The sequence below is a fragment of the Canis lupus genome, chromosome 17, assembly GCF_011100685.1.
Source record: "Canis lupus familiaris isolate Mischka breed German Shepherd chromosome 17, alternate assembly UU_Cfam_GSD_1.0, whole genome shotgun sequence".
NCBI classification, from domain to species: domain Eukaryota; kingdom Metazoa; phylum Chordata; class Mammalia; order Carnivora; family Canidae; genus Canis; species Canis lupus.
This window is the reverse complement of record NC_049238.1, coordinates 50801435-50821510: the sequence shown is the minus strand read 5'-3', so window position 1 is coordinate 50821510 and position 20076 is coordinate 50801435. Positions and strand designations below refer to the sequence as shown.

Below are 20076 nucleotides of genomic sequence, written 5' to 3'. Positions count from 1 at the left end.
TACCTTTTCCAGTTCTGTATCTTGGAATGGGAATTGTCCTACCACTTTTTTATACATTTCTTCACTTGTTACTGGTATAGGACTGTAGTTGTCAGAATCAAGTATGTTTCTAGAAAGAAAAGGAAGGAAGGAAGGGTGGACTGGTTAATCACATAGTGATTACAAGTAATTTTCAGGTAAACTCAAATGGTTGCATATATATAACCACCAAACAAATGACTTCCAGTCCCTAGTCTATTCCTCCTATAATGAAGCTTTTTGTTTCAGGGACAAACACCTTAACAGAAGACAGGAAGAAAACTACAGTCTGAAACAAAGGGAACACAAATATGAACATGATATCATAGTATCTGAGATTTAGATATGAGACAAAATTTCATAGCAATATGGAGAAGCCATAAGGCAAATGAGTAGCAAACAACAAAAGGATGTGTGTGGGAAAGACAAAAGGATTTTGTTTTCTCATTTGCTTTTGAAGAAAATATATTTGATTATGCTCTTTAATTCTATACTAGATATCTATTCTAACTTTCAAAATTGGTAGATGAGGAAAAGTAACTTCTATAATAAGTCCAAACTATTAATTTACTTCATCTACTGTTCTGTATTAAGAGTGAACTTCATCCATAGGAACTGGCTCCTTAGCTAGACTGGAAGGCTCTCTAAAATGCAGAGACCATACTATCAAAATCAGAACCAAATTTACTGAAGGGATCAGATCAGACACTCTTACGACTATGAATATATGATGTTATTAATTTTTAAGGTCCCTATAGACATCATCTTCCCTTAAATATAACTGTACCATTAGTAAGGTAAAAGGGAAAATGTAGGATCTTAAAGCTAGAAGAATTTGGAAACAGGATAAACTGATCTGGGGACAAGGCCTTGCAATAAACAGGAAGATCACTTTAAGTAAAAGAATAAAGATTCAAAAGGAGAAGAAACTCAAGGGATCTGACATGGGTCATATGCCAGGAAAACAGTCCAAGGAGATATTTGTTAATGCAAGGTGTAATAAGGTAACTCTCATATGATTGTATACATGATGTATGATGCAGTAACTATTTAAATAATATGTCTCAAACACTGGAATGTAATAGGCCTCTTCTTTGTATGTAGAGAAGAAAGAATTTGAGAAATCACATGAATAAGTCTTCAAAATGGTTCCAAAAAAGCCTAAATTATTCAAAGGGGCTCAAAAGCTACTACCCTATAACAGAGCTATAGCCTAGGCTTGATCCTCAAAGAGAAAGCCAAAATATACATTAAGAAGACACAGTATAATCTGGATGGTATGAACTAAGGTATGTGATATTTATTCGAGGGTTGGGGGGAGAGCCAAAATGGAGCCTGGGGACTCTCCCACGGTAAACATAATACACTGAGATCAGACATCTTGGGAACTTTATTTGGAACATCTCTATAATTTGCTTGAATTCTGAATCATAACCTGGATCATAGCTAGAATATATAAGCCACTCATACTTGTTGCTTATCATATCTGAGAAGCCTTATGTATAAACACATGTGTATATACACCAGCTCTGTGCACATACACACGCCCCACACGACTACAAATAATTTCTCACCTGAAGATACCTGCCCACTTCTTTAGCAGAGTCTCACTATATTGATCTCTGATTTCTAACAGCATGTCAAAAAGCTGATTTACAGGAAAACCATACACCTGAAACAAAATTTAAAAATAACTTCATTTTAGAAGGTGATTTTTTTTATTAGCAACATGAGAGAAATCAGGCAATGAAATATATCATCATTCAATTTAAATGACAGTAGCATGTTTCACTTGCACCTAATGTCTAAAATTAAAAGATACATACCAAAATATTTAAGCCAGTCAGAAAAAAATAGAAAGATGAAAATTAAAATCAATATATACCAGGGACAATGTCAGCTAAGTTCTCCCTACAATTCCATCTGTACCCTTAGCATACTTCACAAGTAGAGAGAGAAATTTGAAATGCAACCCACTTCTAGTGATATTCTATCAGATGTGATACATGGTTCAAATCAATAATCGTTTGTTATTCAAATAGTAGTTTAAAAACTCCAAAATCACTCAGGTACTATATCTGAATTAAGGACATTTTTAAAAACTAAGGTAATGAGTGGTACAATTAATTGACTTGCTCTAAGCCCCCCCCCCAAAAAAAGGGGGGGTGACTAGAACTCTTTATGAGAATATAAATTGGTCAAGATGATGACAGGAAATGCTGTAAAAAAAGATCTAGCTCAAGGAAAAGAAGAAACACAACTAAAAACTAAAAGGCATTTATTCAAGCTTGGGTAAACAACGAAAAGATCTAGAGCTGATGAATACTCCTTAGATAAGTCTATGTAAACAGAAGCACAAACCTGCAGAGTGTCAGCAAAAAGCACAATGAGGTTCTTCAGATCTAACACAAGGTTTGGATCAGAGCAGTAAGACTAAAGGAAATAAAAGACAATGAGAAAAAGAAAACATTTTAATTATTAAAATACAACCAAATTTTGAATTATTTAATTGTTTAATGCTTCACTTGTGAAGTCTCTCCAAAAAGGTTAACACCAGAATTAGCCAGGGAAGGGCTGAATAAAGAAAGACTCCAGTAAGCCATGATCTATATTTGTAACAGTTGGAAATTTAAAAACAGACTTCTAAATAATTCTTCAGTCAAAAAGAAATCAAAATTGATATTGCAGATTATTTTAAAATGAACAATGTAATACTTGATATCAAAGCCTATGCAATGAAGCCATTTCAAGATACATTTATATATTTAGATGCAAACAGAAAACATAAAAGTAAATAAATAAGAAAATAAATTAGCAGTAAATAAAGAAAATAAATTAAGCAGTCAACCCATAAAGCTCGCTCAAAAAGCCAAAATAAATCATAAGAATGTGAGACACTACAGAAATAACATAGAGAAGACATGAAAGATTTGATCAATGAAACCAAAAGCTCACCAAAAATACCAATAAAACAGACAAATCTTAGGAAAGCCTGATTTAAAAAGAGAAAACAAAACTAAACACAAGCAATACAAAAAAAATAAATAAATACAGAGGAAAATAAAAGTTACAAATGAAGTCCATACATAATCTCTTATAAACAAAACTGAGAATTGAAATGACATGAACAATACATTCTGTGGGTAGGATTCAAAGATATATTATGTCACTATGTGAAAAGTTCAGTAATTTTTTTATTCAAATTCTCTTGATTACAGTTTGGTTACCTCTTCTCCATTGGATCTCCCAATTTCTGAAAGAGTTGTGTTGAATTCTCCCACAATGGTATGGTTTGTCAATTTCTTATTACTAACTCTTCTTGTTCTGTACATATTGATGCTTGCCTGTCCTCTATTGAAAGGCTATTGTCTTTTTGATGCATTAAAACTATAATAATACAAAATATTCCTTTCTTCTCCCATTAAGGTCTTCAAATTCAGTTTATGTGCCTTGGAGAATTCTATTTATGCTCCTCTTTGTTTTTACTATTTTTAGGTCATCATAATGTATGAGTGGATCTCAGTAAGCAAACTATAAAACTGCCTCAACCCGTGATTTCTGACAGGTTGAACCTATTCAATCTTATTTTCAGTTTCCTATTTAACATGAGTTCTTCTTTTTTATCTCATGGTTTTCATTGGATCAGTGTTCTTAATTATCTTACAGTGGTCATTAAATAAGTTATACACTTTCTTCCCACATTTTTTTAAAGATTTTATTTATCTGAGAGAGAGAAAGAGAGAGTACAGAGGGAGAGGGAGAAGCAGACTCCCCGCTGAGCAGGAAGCCTGACATGAGGCTGGATCCCAGGTGACCCCAGCCATTGCCTGAACTGAAGGCAGACCCTTAACCAACTAAGCCACCCAGGCACCCTCTTCCCACTGTTTACATGAAATAATCTGGAGTTTTCATTAAGAAAAATTTTTATACATTAAGTCTCTGTCTTGTACAGATTCCTAATAGCATTAAACTTAACAAATAAATATCAGCTAATCAGATTTATCTATGAGTGTTACTGATCTTTTGCACGCATTTTATTTAATCCTATCCCGTCTTACATTCTGGGTTTTTCATTTTTTGCACAATGCCAACAAAATAGGTTAAACTGTAAACTTTGAATCCTCGTATGTTTGAAAATGCTCTTCTTTTGCCCTCAAACTAAAATGCAAAATTTCCGACATGAAAGAATTGTCTCCCATCCTTTACCTTGCTTGACACTCAGTGCAGTCTTCCAACTATAGGTATCTAGTCTTTCCTCATTGCAGGGAAGTTTCTTCTTTTAATTCTCTAATTCTTAAACTCGTCTCCTTTGTGACTATGCTTTCTTTCTAAATCTCTATTAGATACAATTAAAAAATTAATATCAGGTATCCATCCATGTTTCTTAACTTTCCTTTTACATTTTCCATCTCTTTGGCCCATATTTGGGAATATCTATTGTGTTTGTCTTCTTGATCACAGAATAATAGGCAGTTTTATCTGTTTAATCTTTGAATTAAATTTCTCTATTCAGGTAATCAGAGATTTCTAAGAAAACAATGTTTATCTTTGGCTTGCTTGCTTCCTTTTCCTCCTTACTACATTAAAAAAAAATTGTTTTAGTACAGTATACCTGAAGAAAAAAATGAATGAAACCTATATATGCAATTTTACCAGGCAAACTTAAATGACAGTGCCAACATGTCGGAAGCTCCTGCATGCTCTGTGCAACTCCTTTCCTCCCCACTCGGGGAAACAGTATCATGACTTTTATGATAATCACTTCCATGTCTTTCCTTAGTTTTTTTGTGTCTTTGCATTTTTTACTTAACAGACTTTATTTTTTGGAGCACTTCTGCATTTACAGAGAGTTCTCATATACTCCACATACAGCTTCCCCTATTATATAATACCTTGTATTCATGAGTACTTTTGTCACAAGTGATGAACCAATTCTGACAATTATTCACTAAAGTTCATAGTTTATATTTGGGTTTACTCTTGGTTTTGTGTATTTTATGGATTTTAACATGTGTGATATCATATTCCACCATTACAGTGTCAGGTTTCATTGCCCTAAAAATCCCCCATGTTCCACTTATTCATCCCTCCATCCGTCTCCTGAATCCTAGCAACCCCTCATCTTTTTACTGTCTCTGTAATTTTGTCTTTTCCCGGGCAGCCCGGGTGGCTCAGCAGTTTATCGCCGCCTTCGGCCAATAAACTGGCTAGGGCATGATCCTGGAGTCCCGGGATCGAGTCCCATGTCGGGCTCCCTGCATGGAACCTGTTTCTCCCTCTGCCTGTGTCTCTGCCTCTCTCTCTGTGTCTCTCATGAATAAATAAATAAAATCTAAAAAAACAAATTTGTCTATTCCAGAATGTCACATAGCTGATCTTCATACTGGCTTAAAAATATTATGATCAGGTTGTAACGTACTCATCCTCTCCAAAATAAAACTATGGAGACTTTCCCCCTGAAATAAATTTGCAGATCAATTTTGTGAGAATTGATACCTACAATAACACTTCCAATCAATGGACATGATACAACTCTCAATTTTATTTAGGTCTTCTTTAATTCATTTTAGTCTCATTTCATATAATGATTTTGTATCCAGGAAACTTGCTAACCTCTTCTATTAGTTGAATAATTTTTTTGTAATTTCCTTTAATAATTTTTCTGTAAGTTCCTTTAGATTTTTGATATAGAAATATATATCAATATATATTTGATAGATCAATATATAAAATATATCATATGCACAATAGCAAAAAAAATATATCATCTGCACAATAGCAATTTTATTTCTTGCTTTCAAAAGTTTACTTGCTTTATTTATTTATTTTTCTGCTGATACAGCACTTCAAGTACAAAACAAAATAGGAGCAATGGTAATTAAACATGGTATTTGTTAATAGGTTTTTCAGGATGTCTTTTATCAGTCTAAGGAAATTCTCTTATGGTTGTTTTCATTAAATGCTTTTTCTGTATCTATTGAAATGATTATATATTTTTGCTTTTTAATATAATAATGCATTAAATTACATTAATAGACTTTTGTAATAGTGAACCAAGCTTACATTTAATACTATAAACTCTATATATTAATGTTGCTTGTAAACTGCTGGATTCTGTTTTCCAGCATTTGTTTAGGACTTCTAATCTACATTTGTGAATGAACCTAAACTATGTTTATGCAATTATACTCCCCTTGTCGAGCTTCATTATCAAGTTTATATATACTTCATAAAATGAGTTGCTGGTTCCTCTTTTCTATTCTCTGAGAGTTTGTGTAGAATAGGAATTGAAGATAAAACTCCCTGAACCCGAAGATCTTTTTTTTTTTTTTTTAATTTGGGGCAATTTTATTTTTTAATTAATTTTTTAAAGTAATCTCTATGCCCATCACAGGGCTTGAACTTATGACCCAGAGATCAATTATTGCATACTCTACAGACTTAGCCAACCAGGTGCCCCCTGGAGATTTCCTTGAGGAAAGAATTTTTACTTTTTCTTTTACTTCTGAAAGGAATAATCCTTTCCAGCTTAATGCAGGGAGGTCACCATATTATACACTTTCTATCTTGTGTGGTCCCAAGAGGCTGTCAGAAGTTCAGGAGATCCCTGGGTGGCTCAGAGGTTTAGCGCCTGCCTTCCGCCCAAGGCATGATCATGGAGTCCCAGGATCGAGACCCACATCGGGCTCTCTGCATGGAGCCTGCTTCTCCTTCTGCCTGTGTCTCTGCCTCTCTCTCTCTCTCTGTGTGTGTGTGTGTGTGTGTGTGTGTGTCTCTCATGAATAAATAAATAAAATCTTTAAAAAAAAATCGAAGTTCAAATTGTTTGAACTAACAAGTGGCCTCAAGGCAAAGGCAGCTTAAGTGGTTGGCCTATCTCTCTGGACTCTCAACTTCCCTGGATTTGGCTCGGTAATTCCTTAATACTCTTACCAAGCACTTGGGAACTACAGAACATTTTATATGGTATATATACAAAAAAGCAGCATTTTTAGTAGTTTCCAATTGAAGGGTTGATATGAATAACCAGTCTCCTATATTCCTAAAACCAGGAATGACCATTACTTTGCAAATTTTTCTCCTAGTCCATTTATTATTTGTATTTGCTAGAGAATGGCTATTCTATTTGTTTACTGTTATCTTCTATTTGATATAACTGGTTTTCTACAAACATTTTATGACTCTTGACTGTTCATGTTTTTGAATAAAGGACAGGTTGATTACTATGGATAACTTGCATGGGTTTTTTCCCTCTGTAAGTTTGTTTCCCAATAAAGTGCAGGCTCTGTGTAAGTGGGTGGAGCAGATGAATTACTTTGTTCAAAAAGCAGTACGAGAGAACTTCACTGATCATACTATTGTCTCTTTACATAGATGGTAAGGTTGGCCAAAGGAAATGGGTAAACAGCTGGCTGGCTAAGATTTTTGGAAAGTAGATCTCTAAATAATCTCTTTTATGATTTCTCCTAGGCCCATTTCTGATCATTGTATTTGTTAACTCTAAACTTGGAGTGTTCCTAGATTCCATTTGGAAGAATATCTACTACTTTGACAATACCTCCCTCTACCTTATTTAATGTAATATTTTCTTGTCTCAGGTTCAGTCAATTTTCTGATTTTGTATGTTTTCTAAGTTCAAGGAAATCTTTCAAAACTTCTGGCCAACAGATGGTACTTTGTAGAATTTCATTTTTTATTTTGTTTTTCTCTATGTTATTTGGTTAGAAAATCTAGAAGACACTAGAGACTAGAAGAGTGTACTCAGTATACACTTTAACTCAAAAAAAAAAAAAAACCTTAAAATATGTGAGGGAAATGGGTATGAACATGGCATGGGTGTGTATAAAACCATATCCCAATACACACTCTTCACTACATACCACATAACAAACTAAAATGTCCAATATTTAATATCTATAAAACACGAGGTTTTAGCCATATAGTATTACATTGTTCCATAATTTCAAATCTTAAAAATTAACTTAAAGTATTATCAGATAATCTGTTTATATGATTAACAACTATATTAGCAGATCTAATATTGGATTATTCCCAATATAAACTCTCCTTCGTATTAGCATATTACATTTCAATATACTGCTAAATTTAATATACTGTTAATATACTGCTAAATTCCAAGCAAGGTGAATCATGTAAGATCTCTATCATGTTTTGAAGTCAGCATTGAGAATACCATACATACTAATACTTGAAATATTGTACCTTTCAAAATATTTCCAATTTATGCAATGACTAATAATTCAATCAGATAAATAATAGTTTTAAATGTAACATAGAAAGTTAGAAAGATACATAGATTTTTGATAAGTAATAACCATCCAGATATAGTATTTATTTTTGAGAACTGTTTTGGTGTTTGGGTTGCTCTTATTTTGGTTTGCTTTGCTGGGTAATATAAGACAATAAACAGTGTCATGAAATAGAATTAACATCTATGGTATCAATTACTCTGTCTCATAATAAATAAAATGATTGTAAATGTATGTGATGCTGAGTTATGTTTTAATAGCCTTGTTGAGATATAATTCCCATACAACTCACCCATTGAAGTATATAATTTAATAGTTGTTAGTATATTCACAGACATGTGCAAACATAACCACAGTCAATTTTAGAACATTTTATTCCCTCAAAAAGAAAATGCATGTCATTTAAATTATACCCCTAGCTACTTTCAGCCTGAAGCAACTACTAATCTACTTTCTGCCTCTACAGACGGACACTGAACTATTGGGAAGAAAAAAAGTATTTTGTTATTATTCTTCCATTCAAAAGAATATACACAATACATCTACAAAGAAAGGCTCCATTAAGAGTAATTTTCTCCATAGATATACATTTTAATCAGCATACTTAGAAAGTATCCTGCTCTTACTGACATCAAATACAACTGCATAATGAAGAAGAGAGGATAGTTTCCAACTGAGTAGATCTGTTACATTCTCAAATGTATATATAAGTCACAGAGAAAAAGGTAAGAACCATTACTTTACAAAGAAGAGACTGCTTGCAAGAAATCTAAGTTTTCTAAGAGAAAAACAGCTTTTCTTAGGAAAATAATAAAATTGATGAAATCACCAACATGGACAGATAATAAACCAAATCAAGCACCCCTCTCCATAGAATACAATATTTGTCAATAAATATGATTGGGGAAAAAGCTTTCCTCAAAATATTACCAGAAAAAAACATAAAACACCAGTTATAGGACTTAGAAAGTATATAAAATACTTCACAAAAACACATGAAATAATTGAGAAAAATACATATATTCCTAGTGAAAAATACCAGATGCTGAAGTATGTCAACTAACGCCATTTTAATTTCCAGATTCACTAACTAGTAACACTATAATTCAACTAGAGGAGGGGGTGTTGTAAGTGGTGAAAGGGACGTGACAAAGTGATTCTCAAATTAATCTGGAAGAGTAAAAAAAAAACGTAAATGGTTAGCATATACTAAATAGAGGATTTTAAAGAATGTACATATCCTGTAAGAAACTACACCATACTATACCAATTATAGTAATCAAAACAATGTTGTATTGGTTCAAAGCAGAGAGAAAGAAGGAAAGGAAGGGTGGAAATCATAGAGCCTAGCAACAGAGCTTAGTATTCATAAAATATATCACTTTATGATAAAGGTAGCCTCCAAAATATGTTGGGAAGAAAGAGATGTTATAGACTAAATATTATGCCTCACCCCCCCCACCCAAATTCATATGTTATAGTCCTAGCCATGAGTATAGCTATATCTGGAGATGGAACTTAGAGAGATATTTAAGGTCAAATGAGGAAGGGCCCTGATCTGATGGAATCAGTAATCTTATAAAAGGAGTAGGAGACACTAGTATGCACACTGAGAAAAGGCCATATGAGGACATGCTGAGAACACAGCCATCTGCATATCATGAAGAGTTCTCACTCAAAACCAACCACGCTGGCACTCTGATCTCAGACTTCCAACCTCCAGAACTGTGAGAAAATAAATTTCTGTTGTTTAAGTACCATCTATGACATTTCATTATGGCAATCTGAGGTGAATAAAATAAGAGATTAACACAATAATGTTACTGGAAGTAATGAACCTTTTTTATTTATTTATTTTTTTAAATTAAAGATAGAATCCAAGAAGCACTTGGGTGGCTCAGGTGGGTAAGCACCAACTCTTGGTTTAAGCTCAGGTCATGATTTCAGGGTCATAAGATCAAGCCCCATGGCATGCTCCACGGTCAGCGAGGAGTCTACTTAAGATTCTCTCTCTCTGCCCTTCCCCTCACTCACGTGTGTATGCATGCATTCATTCTCTCTCTCAAATAAATAAAATCTTTTTTTAAAAAAAGAATTCAACCTCACTCCCCATACTAAAACTTTATATATATAAAAGTAACCATACAGAAATACAAAAAATAAATATAGACAAATAATTATATATTCTTTGGAATAAGGAAGACATAAATTTTAAGTTAAAAATCAATATATTTACAAAAAATTTTAAACTTCTGTAAAGCTACGGAAAAGCAAAGCAAAGCTAGAGACACACGAAACTAAGAAAAAATATTTGCAACTTATATATCAGACCTAAGATTAACATTCAGATTAAAAGCTAGCATCCATGTTTTGTTAATAAGTAATAAAATATTTTAAACTATTAAAATATAAAGGCAATGCATATGAACAGGAAACTTTGAGAAGATATATAAATAAATAAAAATGTCTGAAGAGAATTTCAGTATCAGTATTAATCAAAGAAAAACATGTTAAATTAAGATATAATTTCTGACAGATTAGGAATGATTTTTTTGTTTTTAAACATAATTGTGAAGTAAAAGGGATAGGGAAATGGGCATTCTAAAAGACAATGCTCAGAGGGCTAAATGATACAATATTTTTGCAAAGCAAATTACAATATGCACCCACAGCCTAAGAAATGTACATATCCTTTAACACAGTAATCTCACATCTAAGAATTTATTCTAGATGCATTCAATTATGCAAGAATATTTTTATAAAATATTCATGGCAGGGATGCCTGGGTAGTTCAGTCAGTTAAGTGTCTGCCTTCTGCTCAGGTCATGATCCCAGGGTCCTGGGATCGAGCCCTGCTTTGGATTCCCTGCTCAGTGGAAAGCCTGCTTCTCCTTCTCACTCTGCCTGCTGCTCCCCCTGCTTGTGCTCTCTCTCTAATAAATAAATAAAATCTTTAAAATAAAATTTACTGCAACGTTTATAGTAGCTTAAAAAAAGGCCCAAAACTTTTTTTTTAAAAGTGGATTATTTTAAATGATACATTCCAACAATGGAATACTATGCAAGTATATATTAAAATTAACACAGATTGATTAGACACTAAGTGAAAAACATAGCTTGTTTCTATTTAAAATACATATTGTATATTGTATTTTTATACTCACAAAAAAAGAATATTTACATTTACATATAAGAAAGTTAATAATAATCATGCCAGGGACCATGGCCAAAATTTGTTACTACTCAATATTTTCTATCTTAGAATAAATATATTACCTTTATAAAATAAATATTTACATAAAAAAACATACCATATTGAGGAAGAAGGTAAGACATTTTAAAAATTATCCTAAAACCAGATACACTGTTGCAAAAAAAATGAGATCCTTAATCATTCTTTAATAAAATAAATAACAAGTGGTAGTGTATACATAAATGTATTAAAAAAAAAAGTCAAGCCATAACATAGTTATGAGACTTTTTTTTTAGTCTCAGAATAGACAGGAACTTTTAAAAACAATTTTAAATTTGCCAGGCTTTATTATGACAAAAGAATAAAATGGTAAAAATGTCAGAGGAGTCCTAGGTCACATGTAAGTAATGAGGGAAATTTTAAAATAAGATATATATGGGGACACCTGGGTTGTCCAGTCAGTTAAACATCTGCCTCGGGCTCAATTAATGATCTCAGGGTCATGAGACAGAACACCACATCAGACTCCCTGCTTAGCAGGGACTCTGCTTCTCCCCCTCTCTCTCTGCCCCTCCCCCCAGCCCCTAGCTCATGTGCTAGCTCTCACACACTCTCTCCCTCAAATAAATAAATAAAACCTTTAAAAAAAAGATAGATATATAAATAGGCAAACAGTTAACATTTCTAAATACCAAAAATGAAGCCATAAATAAAAATAAAAGGAGAAAAACATTTGCAATGCATTCAATGACATATCCTCTTTGGTTTCAAATTCATATATTAACCAAACTATACCTTACCACCTGGATGGCACAAAAGCAAAGTAATCATAACCAAAGGCAACTGATGACCTCTCCACTCCAAACCATCAAAGGGAAAGAAATCATAAACCTAGGCATTACCTTGATATGCTTTTATCCTTATCTTTTATATCTAATCCATCAGAAAATTAATCTTACCTCCTAAAAATCTCTCCAAATTCATCCACATCTCTCCATATCTACTATCACCCCTTGGTCCAGCTACCATCATCTCTTGCCTGATATTAGACTAGTCTAATTGTTTCACTCACAACCTTTCTTATCCCTCATCCATAATTTAGCTAGAATGGAAATCTGATCTTCTCACTACAATTTACCCTATCCCCACACTGAACACATATACACTCCATTTAACCCAGGGCTTAAAGCATCAAATAGGTCTTAAATAATATGACATCTATCTACTTTTTTATTTTTACTTCATACCATGCCTAGTTTTATATATTCCATGTTCTACCCACTCTGAACATTTTTCAATTCCCTAAAAGAGCTACAGTCCCATCAATTACAGATTTTACACATAGTATGTACTCTGGAACACTTGATGATGAAGAGATAAGAAAGCTGAAGGATCATGGATAACTTAAGTTTCTATTTGGCACAAATAGATGGATAGTAGAGCCGTTTACTGAAATTTCTAAATGCTAAATTATCTTCTATTACTGAGTCCTCACTATCATTCCTTAAACAGTTAAAAAGTTAAAAAAGTAACCCCAAAGCCCTTGTACTACTATTTCTTATACCTACAATTCCCTTTTAATTTAACAGTGACTCTTTGATATTCTGATTCTAAAAATGCCACTTCTGATCAACCAATCAAAAGTAGGCACCCTGTTGTCTTAATCTATCACTGTTTTAATTGCATTGTATTATCACTATCTGATATGCTTATTTATCTGTTCATTGGGAACCTCCCCAATCAAAATACAACTTTCTGAGATCAAAGACTTCATCCATCTTGTTCACTGTTATATTCCCATTGTCAACATGTACATAATAAGTGTTCAAGAAATATTGAATAAAATTCAGAGCCAACATTATCTATCTGAAATAAAGTGAGCTATAATCAAAAATTCATGTTTTGATAAAATATATCAAAATTATGGAAACTCATAATTAAGTAACTTATTGATACATTGTAAGCTTTTTCTTTTTTTTTTTTTTTCAAAAAAATAATAAAACTGTAAACTCCAAACCAGTTTTAACTGGCCTTATAGAAAGCAATATAGAGTAGTGGCTGAGAATATGGATTCTGGGAGTCACATGTCTGGATTCAAATCCAAGCTGTACCACTTACTGTTTAACATTAGGCTGGTTACTTCTCTCAGGTTCAGTTCCCAGACCATAAAGTAAATATAATAATAATATCTACCTTATGAAATATATATGAAGTAGACATAACAAGCCTGACATAGAGGATTCCAATAAATGTTAGCTGTTTGGTTTTGTTTGTTTTTTTTAATTGCAGAGAGCATCAAAAAAAGTGAGTTCAGTGTTAGAAAGGATGGCAATTTGAAGTGGCTACTTCCATATGTCTTTGAAAAAGCTCCAAGCATGTGATTCCACATAATACATATTTGATTATTTTAAAGCAGGACAACATTGGCCAGTGTATCAGCAATAAGTGAGAACTTCTCATGGGCTTCTTACATACCGAGTGGGTGCGTAGGGCCGCGATGGTTTTTGAAAGTGCCATTTCCCAGAGTTCATCAATGTAGGCTCTGTTTACTAAGCCCTGGGTTGTATGTAAAATATGATCTTCAACCACAAAAAAGCTAAGATTGAGGAAAAAAGAAAGCACAGCTGTCAGAAATTACAGTTTGACTACTATCTTCAGAGTCTGACAAACATTAATAGCTGCCATCAAATTCAAAGTTAACAGCTTTTTTTTTTTTTTTTTTTTTTAAAGAAAGCTACTTGGTGTCTTAAACAAAAATCACATTTCTTGGACTTAGAATTTTGTCTAAACACCATAGAAATCAGAGTCACATTTCTATTAAATGTTAATCATACTGGTCAGCAATTCCAAAGGGAAGAAAGTGTTTTCAGGTAAAGGAGGCTAATTGCATTATATTAAAAACACCAGGCCATTAAGACATTTAAAAAAAAAAATTGGTTTTAAGAGAGAATGAAGCTGAAATACACATTTTTGTAAGAGCCCAACGTACAAAATATCAAAATGATTCCCTTTATATGGACTTCCTCATTACAGGACTGAAAAGGTATCGTACAAAGGCCAAAAAAAATGCAAACTTATTTTTTTAACACCTTGCTATAGCTTTATTGTTGTGCATTTAAAGAGTATCTTCAGCTATCTTGGTTAAGTGTTCATACTAAATAATTCTTTAAATAAGGAATTCTTAAGATATAATCATAACTATCACATTAAAAAATCTAAATCTGAAATAAAAAAGAGATTTCATGGAACAATCCAACTCATTACTCTTTCTTTTAACTGCAAAGTCATTATTTTGCAATGAGAATAAACTGCCTATATTTGAGGTGTTTATTTGGGAAATGCAATTCCATATTAGTTTGTATACTCTAGATGATGGTGGCAAACTATATAGCCCATGGGACGAATCTGGCCCACTGCCTGTTTTTATAAATATTGTTTTATTGGAACATGGCCACATTCACTGATTTCTGTATTGTCTGTAGCTGCTTTTATACTGCAACAACAGAGCCAAATACTTGTGACAGAAATCGTATGGCCTGTAAAGCCTAAAATAGGTTACTATTTGGCCCTTTTAGAAAAAGGTTGCCAACTTCTGCTAATTATTTGGTTCCCTCTTACCAAGAATGGAGAAAAAAACATCAAGTATAATAAAATCACAATTCAGACTTTTTCTCTCTTTATTCATCAAAACTACTCTCCAACAATATAATGCTGAAACCAATAAAACACTCCTTTAAAATTATTAGAAAGTCAAAACTAGACCTTAAGAATTTAAAATAAAAAATGAAAAATAATTTCCCAAGGAAAACTTATTGTTCCAAGTCTCATGAATCCAGGTATCCAAAGTGTATAAATTTAAATACACACACACACACAAACACACACATATATACCTACCCTACAATTTGATTAAAATACTTCCTGTAGCCATCTAAAGTTTCATGCTACAACAAAACAAAGAAGAAAAAAAGTTATTCTACTTTGATACATTAAGACAAAGTTAAAATCAGTTCCTTAATTTCTTAAGGCTCAGTTCCCAAGACTCGAAGGTGAATATAACAATAGAACACTACCTTACAGGTTCTAATGAGGATGAAATGAGATAATTCACACCCAGCACTTAAAACAATGCCTGACACATAGCAATCAACAGATGTTAGTTGCTATTTTCTTCCTGTCCCATCCACCAAAAATGATCTCAGAGCAACATTAAAAAAAAAAAAAAAAATAGGGGCACCTGGGTGGCTCAGTTGGTTAAGCATCTGCCTTGGGTTCAGGTCATGATCTCAGCGTCCTGGGATAAAGCCCCCACAGGACTCCCTGCTAAGTGGGGGAATCTGATTCTCCCTCTTCCTCTGTGCTTCCCCCCACCCCACCCCACTCACTCTCTATCCCTCAAATAAATAGAAATCTTTTAAATAAACAAATAAATAAATAATAGTACATATGAAAGATAATGAATAGATGCCAGAGAAGAAAAGTGAAAAATTGAGAAAAGTTAAGTTGGTGATCCTACCATGTTAGATGGAGGCTGGAGCACCAAACGGGCCTGTTTTCGCCTCTGTTTTCGGTAGTAGTTCTCAAATGTTTCACGGGCACCCTGTGAAATAAACAAAAGGAAAGGAGTTGACACAATTTGATCAATTATTCTAGTATTTCATGGGAAAAGAGAAGCTCCCACATCTAGATTTGAGGCAACCACACATTTCTCAAAATCTATTTTGACAATGATAATAATCACAGAAAAAAATAAAAATGACTATTACCATTTATTGAAACTTACTGACAAATCCCATAAGAATGGATACAAAAGAGTCTTAAGAGAACACTACCAGAACTCAACCACCAGCACACCAAAGCTGGTTGCTGAATCAACTATCACAAATTCACAAGAATGAAGACAAACCAACATTCTCATAAGAGCAGTTGAGAAAATATTCCTTAAAAACCTCACAGAACATTCCAGAAGAAAAATGTTCAGAATGAAAACCAGTCTCAAATGAATCATGAGCAAAGGGCCAGAAGGAGGCAGGAAAAAGGCAGAAGCAGAGAACAGTAAATCAGTCTTCCCAGCTAGTATATAATCAAGCACAGGATTAACACTGAAAAAGAAGAAACAAAGCCCGGAAAATTCTTAGTGCACAGTTTCTTACTTTGAAAGGTGCTCTAGAGAACAAGAGCTGGCTCATGAGTCTATAAATGGGTTGAACAACATCCTCTCAAAATTCATGTCCCTCCTGGGATGCCATAATGGGACCTTGTTAAGAAATAGTGTCACTCCAGATGTACTTAAGATGCATTCACACTAGAGTAGAGTGACCCTTAATCCAATATAAGTGATGTCCTTAAAAGAAAAAGAGAAAAGACACAGAGATAGATACACAGGGAGAACATTCTGAGACAACCCTGGCAGAGATGGAAGCCATGCAGCTGAAGCCAAGGATGCCAAGGACTGCTGGCCACCACCAGAAGCTGGGGAGAGGCAAGGAAGGATGCCACCCAGAGTCTCAGAGAGACCATGGCCTGCTGATGCCTGATTTTGGATTTTTAGTCTCCAAACCTGGTACAGAATAAATTTCTGCTGTGTAAGCCACCCAACCTGTGACACTTTGTTACAGCAGCCCTAGAAACTAATAAAACTTAAAGCTTTTAAAACACAATGCCCTACTACGACTAAATTCTACTCTTAATCCAAGACTTTTCTAAATATATAAAAGTAGAAATGGAGAGACGGCATGTACGGTGGTTAAGAGCACTGATTTTGCAACCAGATGACTATGATTTCATTCAAACTGTGAATCTGCTCCTTTTAGCTGCCTAAGTCACCTGACCAGCTGTATAACTTTTCATTAATTTAGCTTCCACCATTTAATCATTCGGCTTTCACTGACAGATGTGCTATGGTGTTCTCTTCTGTAGACATGTCACCCTCATCATTGTCATGAAGATTCAGATGAGTTATAAAGCTTTTAGAACAGTGTCTGATAAATAATCACCACTGTGCATGTGCTTATTATTTTAAAAACTGAGATGAAATTAATGATGGAAATGAAAGCCCTGCCCATGCAAAAAAGTATAAACTCTACCCAATACCCAAGTTCAGTTTCCTTCATCTTGCCAAAAGTCTAGAGAATCTTATTCAACATGACTTCTCTGTTAGATCCCTAAACCGGAAAAATTGATTTAAATCACAGTAACTCCATAGCGTAAGCTCAGGGGTTGGCAAACATTTCCTCTAAAGGGCAGGATAGTAAATATTTTAGGCTTGGTGAGCCATATGGTCTCCGTTGCAACTACTCACCTCTGCTGCTGAAATGCAAAAACAGCCACAGACAGTACATAAATGAGTGTGGCTGTGTTCCAATAAAACATTACTTGTGGAAACTGAAATTAGAATTTCATATCATTTTCATCATCATGAAATAGTCTTCTTTTTATTTTTTACCAACCACTTAAAAATGTACAAGCCATTCTGAGTTCACAGGTCACCTAGAAACAAGGAGCAGGGTGGATGTGGTCCATGGTTTGTTGACCCCTGGTGTAGCTTAAAAACAAATTTAAAATGCTAAAGTGATTATAACTGTAGGCACCTGAGTCTTTCCTGCTATAAAATGAAATCAAACATTAAGACAGCTATTTTAAGGCTTTCTTATTTCTTAGTCCATAAGTTAATGAGGTAGCAAATGCTTCTATTTAAGAAATAAGAAGTGGAAACTGCCTGTTGGTTTGTTAAAGTTATTCCCCACTTGTCACCATTTCACAGCATTGTGGTATTATTAAATGTCAATTACATTCTGTACACACTGAAGGGCTTTTCATTTTAAATTTAACAGCCCTAAAGGCCCTTTATTATTCTTGTGTGACATTACACATTCAACATGCTTTGGAGCCAAGATACACTTTAGCTGAGAATTTAGGGAAAGTCTTCTCTCAAATTAGACCATTGTATAATAATTTAATTATTTGTTGAAAAAGATAGAAAATATACAAGATGAAATTCTATATAAAAACCTATCATAGACCTCTACTTGGTTCTAAACTAGATATGGTTTTGCCTTTCAAATATCCATTCAATAAACTAAAAACATAAGAAAAGACCAATTTATCTAATAATTCTGGCTTCTCCATTACAAAAATGAGTTAGATTTTCCCTAATGGCTGCTAAATAAATTGACCTCTGAGTATTCTATTTCCTCTGCTAATTTTGTCAACCCAACACTTACAGGTAGAATTTGAAGTAGATGTCTGACCAGTCTGGCTGAGTGCCTATCTTTTCACAAACAGATCAACAGATGAACTATAAAAGTTTGTCACTTGAGTTTCAAGCTCCTCTGATCATTAATATTAATTTTTTAAAACCCACCTCAAAAGCCAGTGGAAGTATAAACAGATAACAATAGGCCAATGAAAAGTAGTTTTAGTTTGTTTTCATTTTATGCCATTAGTATTCCTAGTCCAAAGGCTTTGTAATAATCAATCATCACACATAATATCATAGAATGACAAGTCACTTTATATATATAAAGTGCTAACCATACAATAAAGAATAGTTCCTGTCATCACTGAATTTATAGTCTATGGTGGAAAACCAGCAATTAAATAAACAAATACTACAGAATCTTATAGATTGGAGTGGCTGTGTGTGTGTGTGTGTGTGTGTGTGTGTGTGTGTGTGTAGCGAGTGGGAGGAATGTCAGAGAAACCTTCCCAGAAAAAAAAAAAAGCCATTTATATTCAAAATTAAAGAGTGAGTCAGAATAAGCCATGTAAAAAAGAAAGGGAAAAATATTTCTCATAGAGATACAGAGATTCAAAGAAAAAAGCATCATGTATCCCATGAACTGAAAGAAGTTCTTCATGGCAGGACCCTCAGAGTGTAAGAGAGAGGAATGACAAGAAATAAAGGCTAGAGGGCTTTGTAAATTTGTTAAGATATTTGGACTTCAACTCTAGAGACAATAAGAGTTTTAGACAACTGTGAGTTGCAATGTACTGAGTAGAATGAAGAAAGGGAAAATTATATATAAAAAGATCAGTCTGAACCTGACATATATTTAGGAGGTACAAGCTGATAGCTGATTGGATATTGGTGATAAAGGACAGAAAAGACAGCAAGCTAACACGAAGCTTCTAACCTGGGTAACTGGTTTGATGGTAGTGTCCTTTAGTCAGTGAGAAAACATAAGGGCAGGGATATATAGTTGACTGTTATTCATGGATTCCATATTTGCAAATGTGCCTACTTGCCAAAATTTGTTTGTAACCTCAAAATCAATACTCATGCTGCTTTCATAGTCATTCATAGTCATAGTCATAGTACAAGAGTGCTGAAAATTTTGAGCTGCACCCAATGCACCTATTCCTAGCTACGGTCAAACAAGGCAACACTCTGTCTCCTTTCTTCAGTTCTCGTAACATAAACAATTATCCTTTACACAGTCATCCAGTGCCACATTCTTTTTTTTTTTTTTTTGTGCTTTTTAAAAATTGAGATATAACTGACATATAACATTATATTATTTTCAGGTGTACAACCTAATGATTCAATATTTACACATATTGCAAAATGATCATCACCATAAGTCTAATTTATAC

At 33.7% G+C, this 20076-nt stretch overlaps 1 protein-coding gene across 13 annotated transcripts in view; it reads right to left on the bottom strand.

Annotated features, from left to right (window-relative positions):
* The window catches only part of EXOC6B (exocyst complex component 6B), a 628567-nt gene that overhangs the window by 303784 nt on the left and 304707 nt on the right, over positions 1-20076 (bottom strand). For all 13 annotated transcript variants that reach the window (XR_005372563.1, XR_005372564.1, XR_005372565.1 and 10 more), the window contains 6 exons: positions 15998-16081; positions 15379-15425; positions 13957-14077; positions 2380-2451; positions 1593-1690; positions 4-109 (listed from right to left, as the gene is read on the bottom strand). Coding sequence is in view for 10 of the 13 variants with exons in the window: in XM_038561771.1 (XP_038417699.1) it covers positions 4-109; positions 1593-1690; positions 2380-2451; positions 13957-14077; positions 15379-15425; positions 15998-16081 (528 nt within the window). In the remaining 3 variants the exon portion in view is untranslated. The remainder of the gene's footprint in view (positions 1-3; positions 110-1592; positions 1691-2379; positions 2452-13956; positions 14078-15378; positions 15426-15997; positions 16082-20076) is intronic.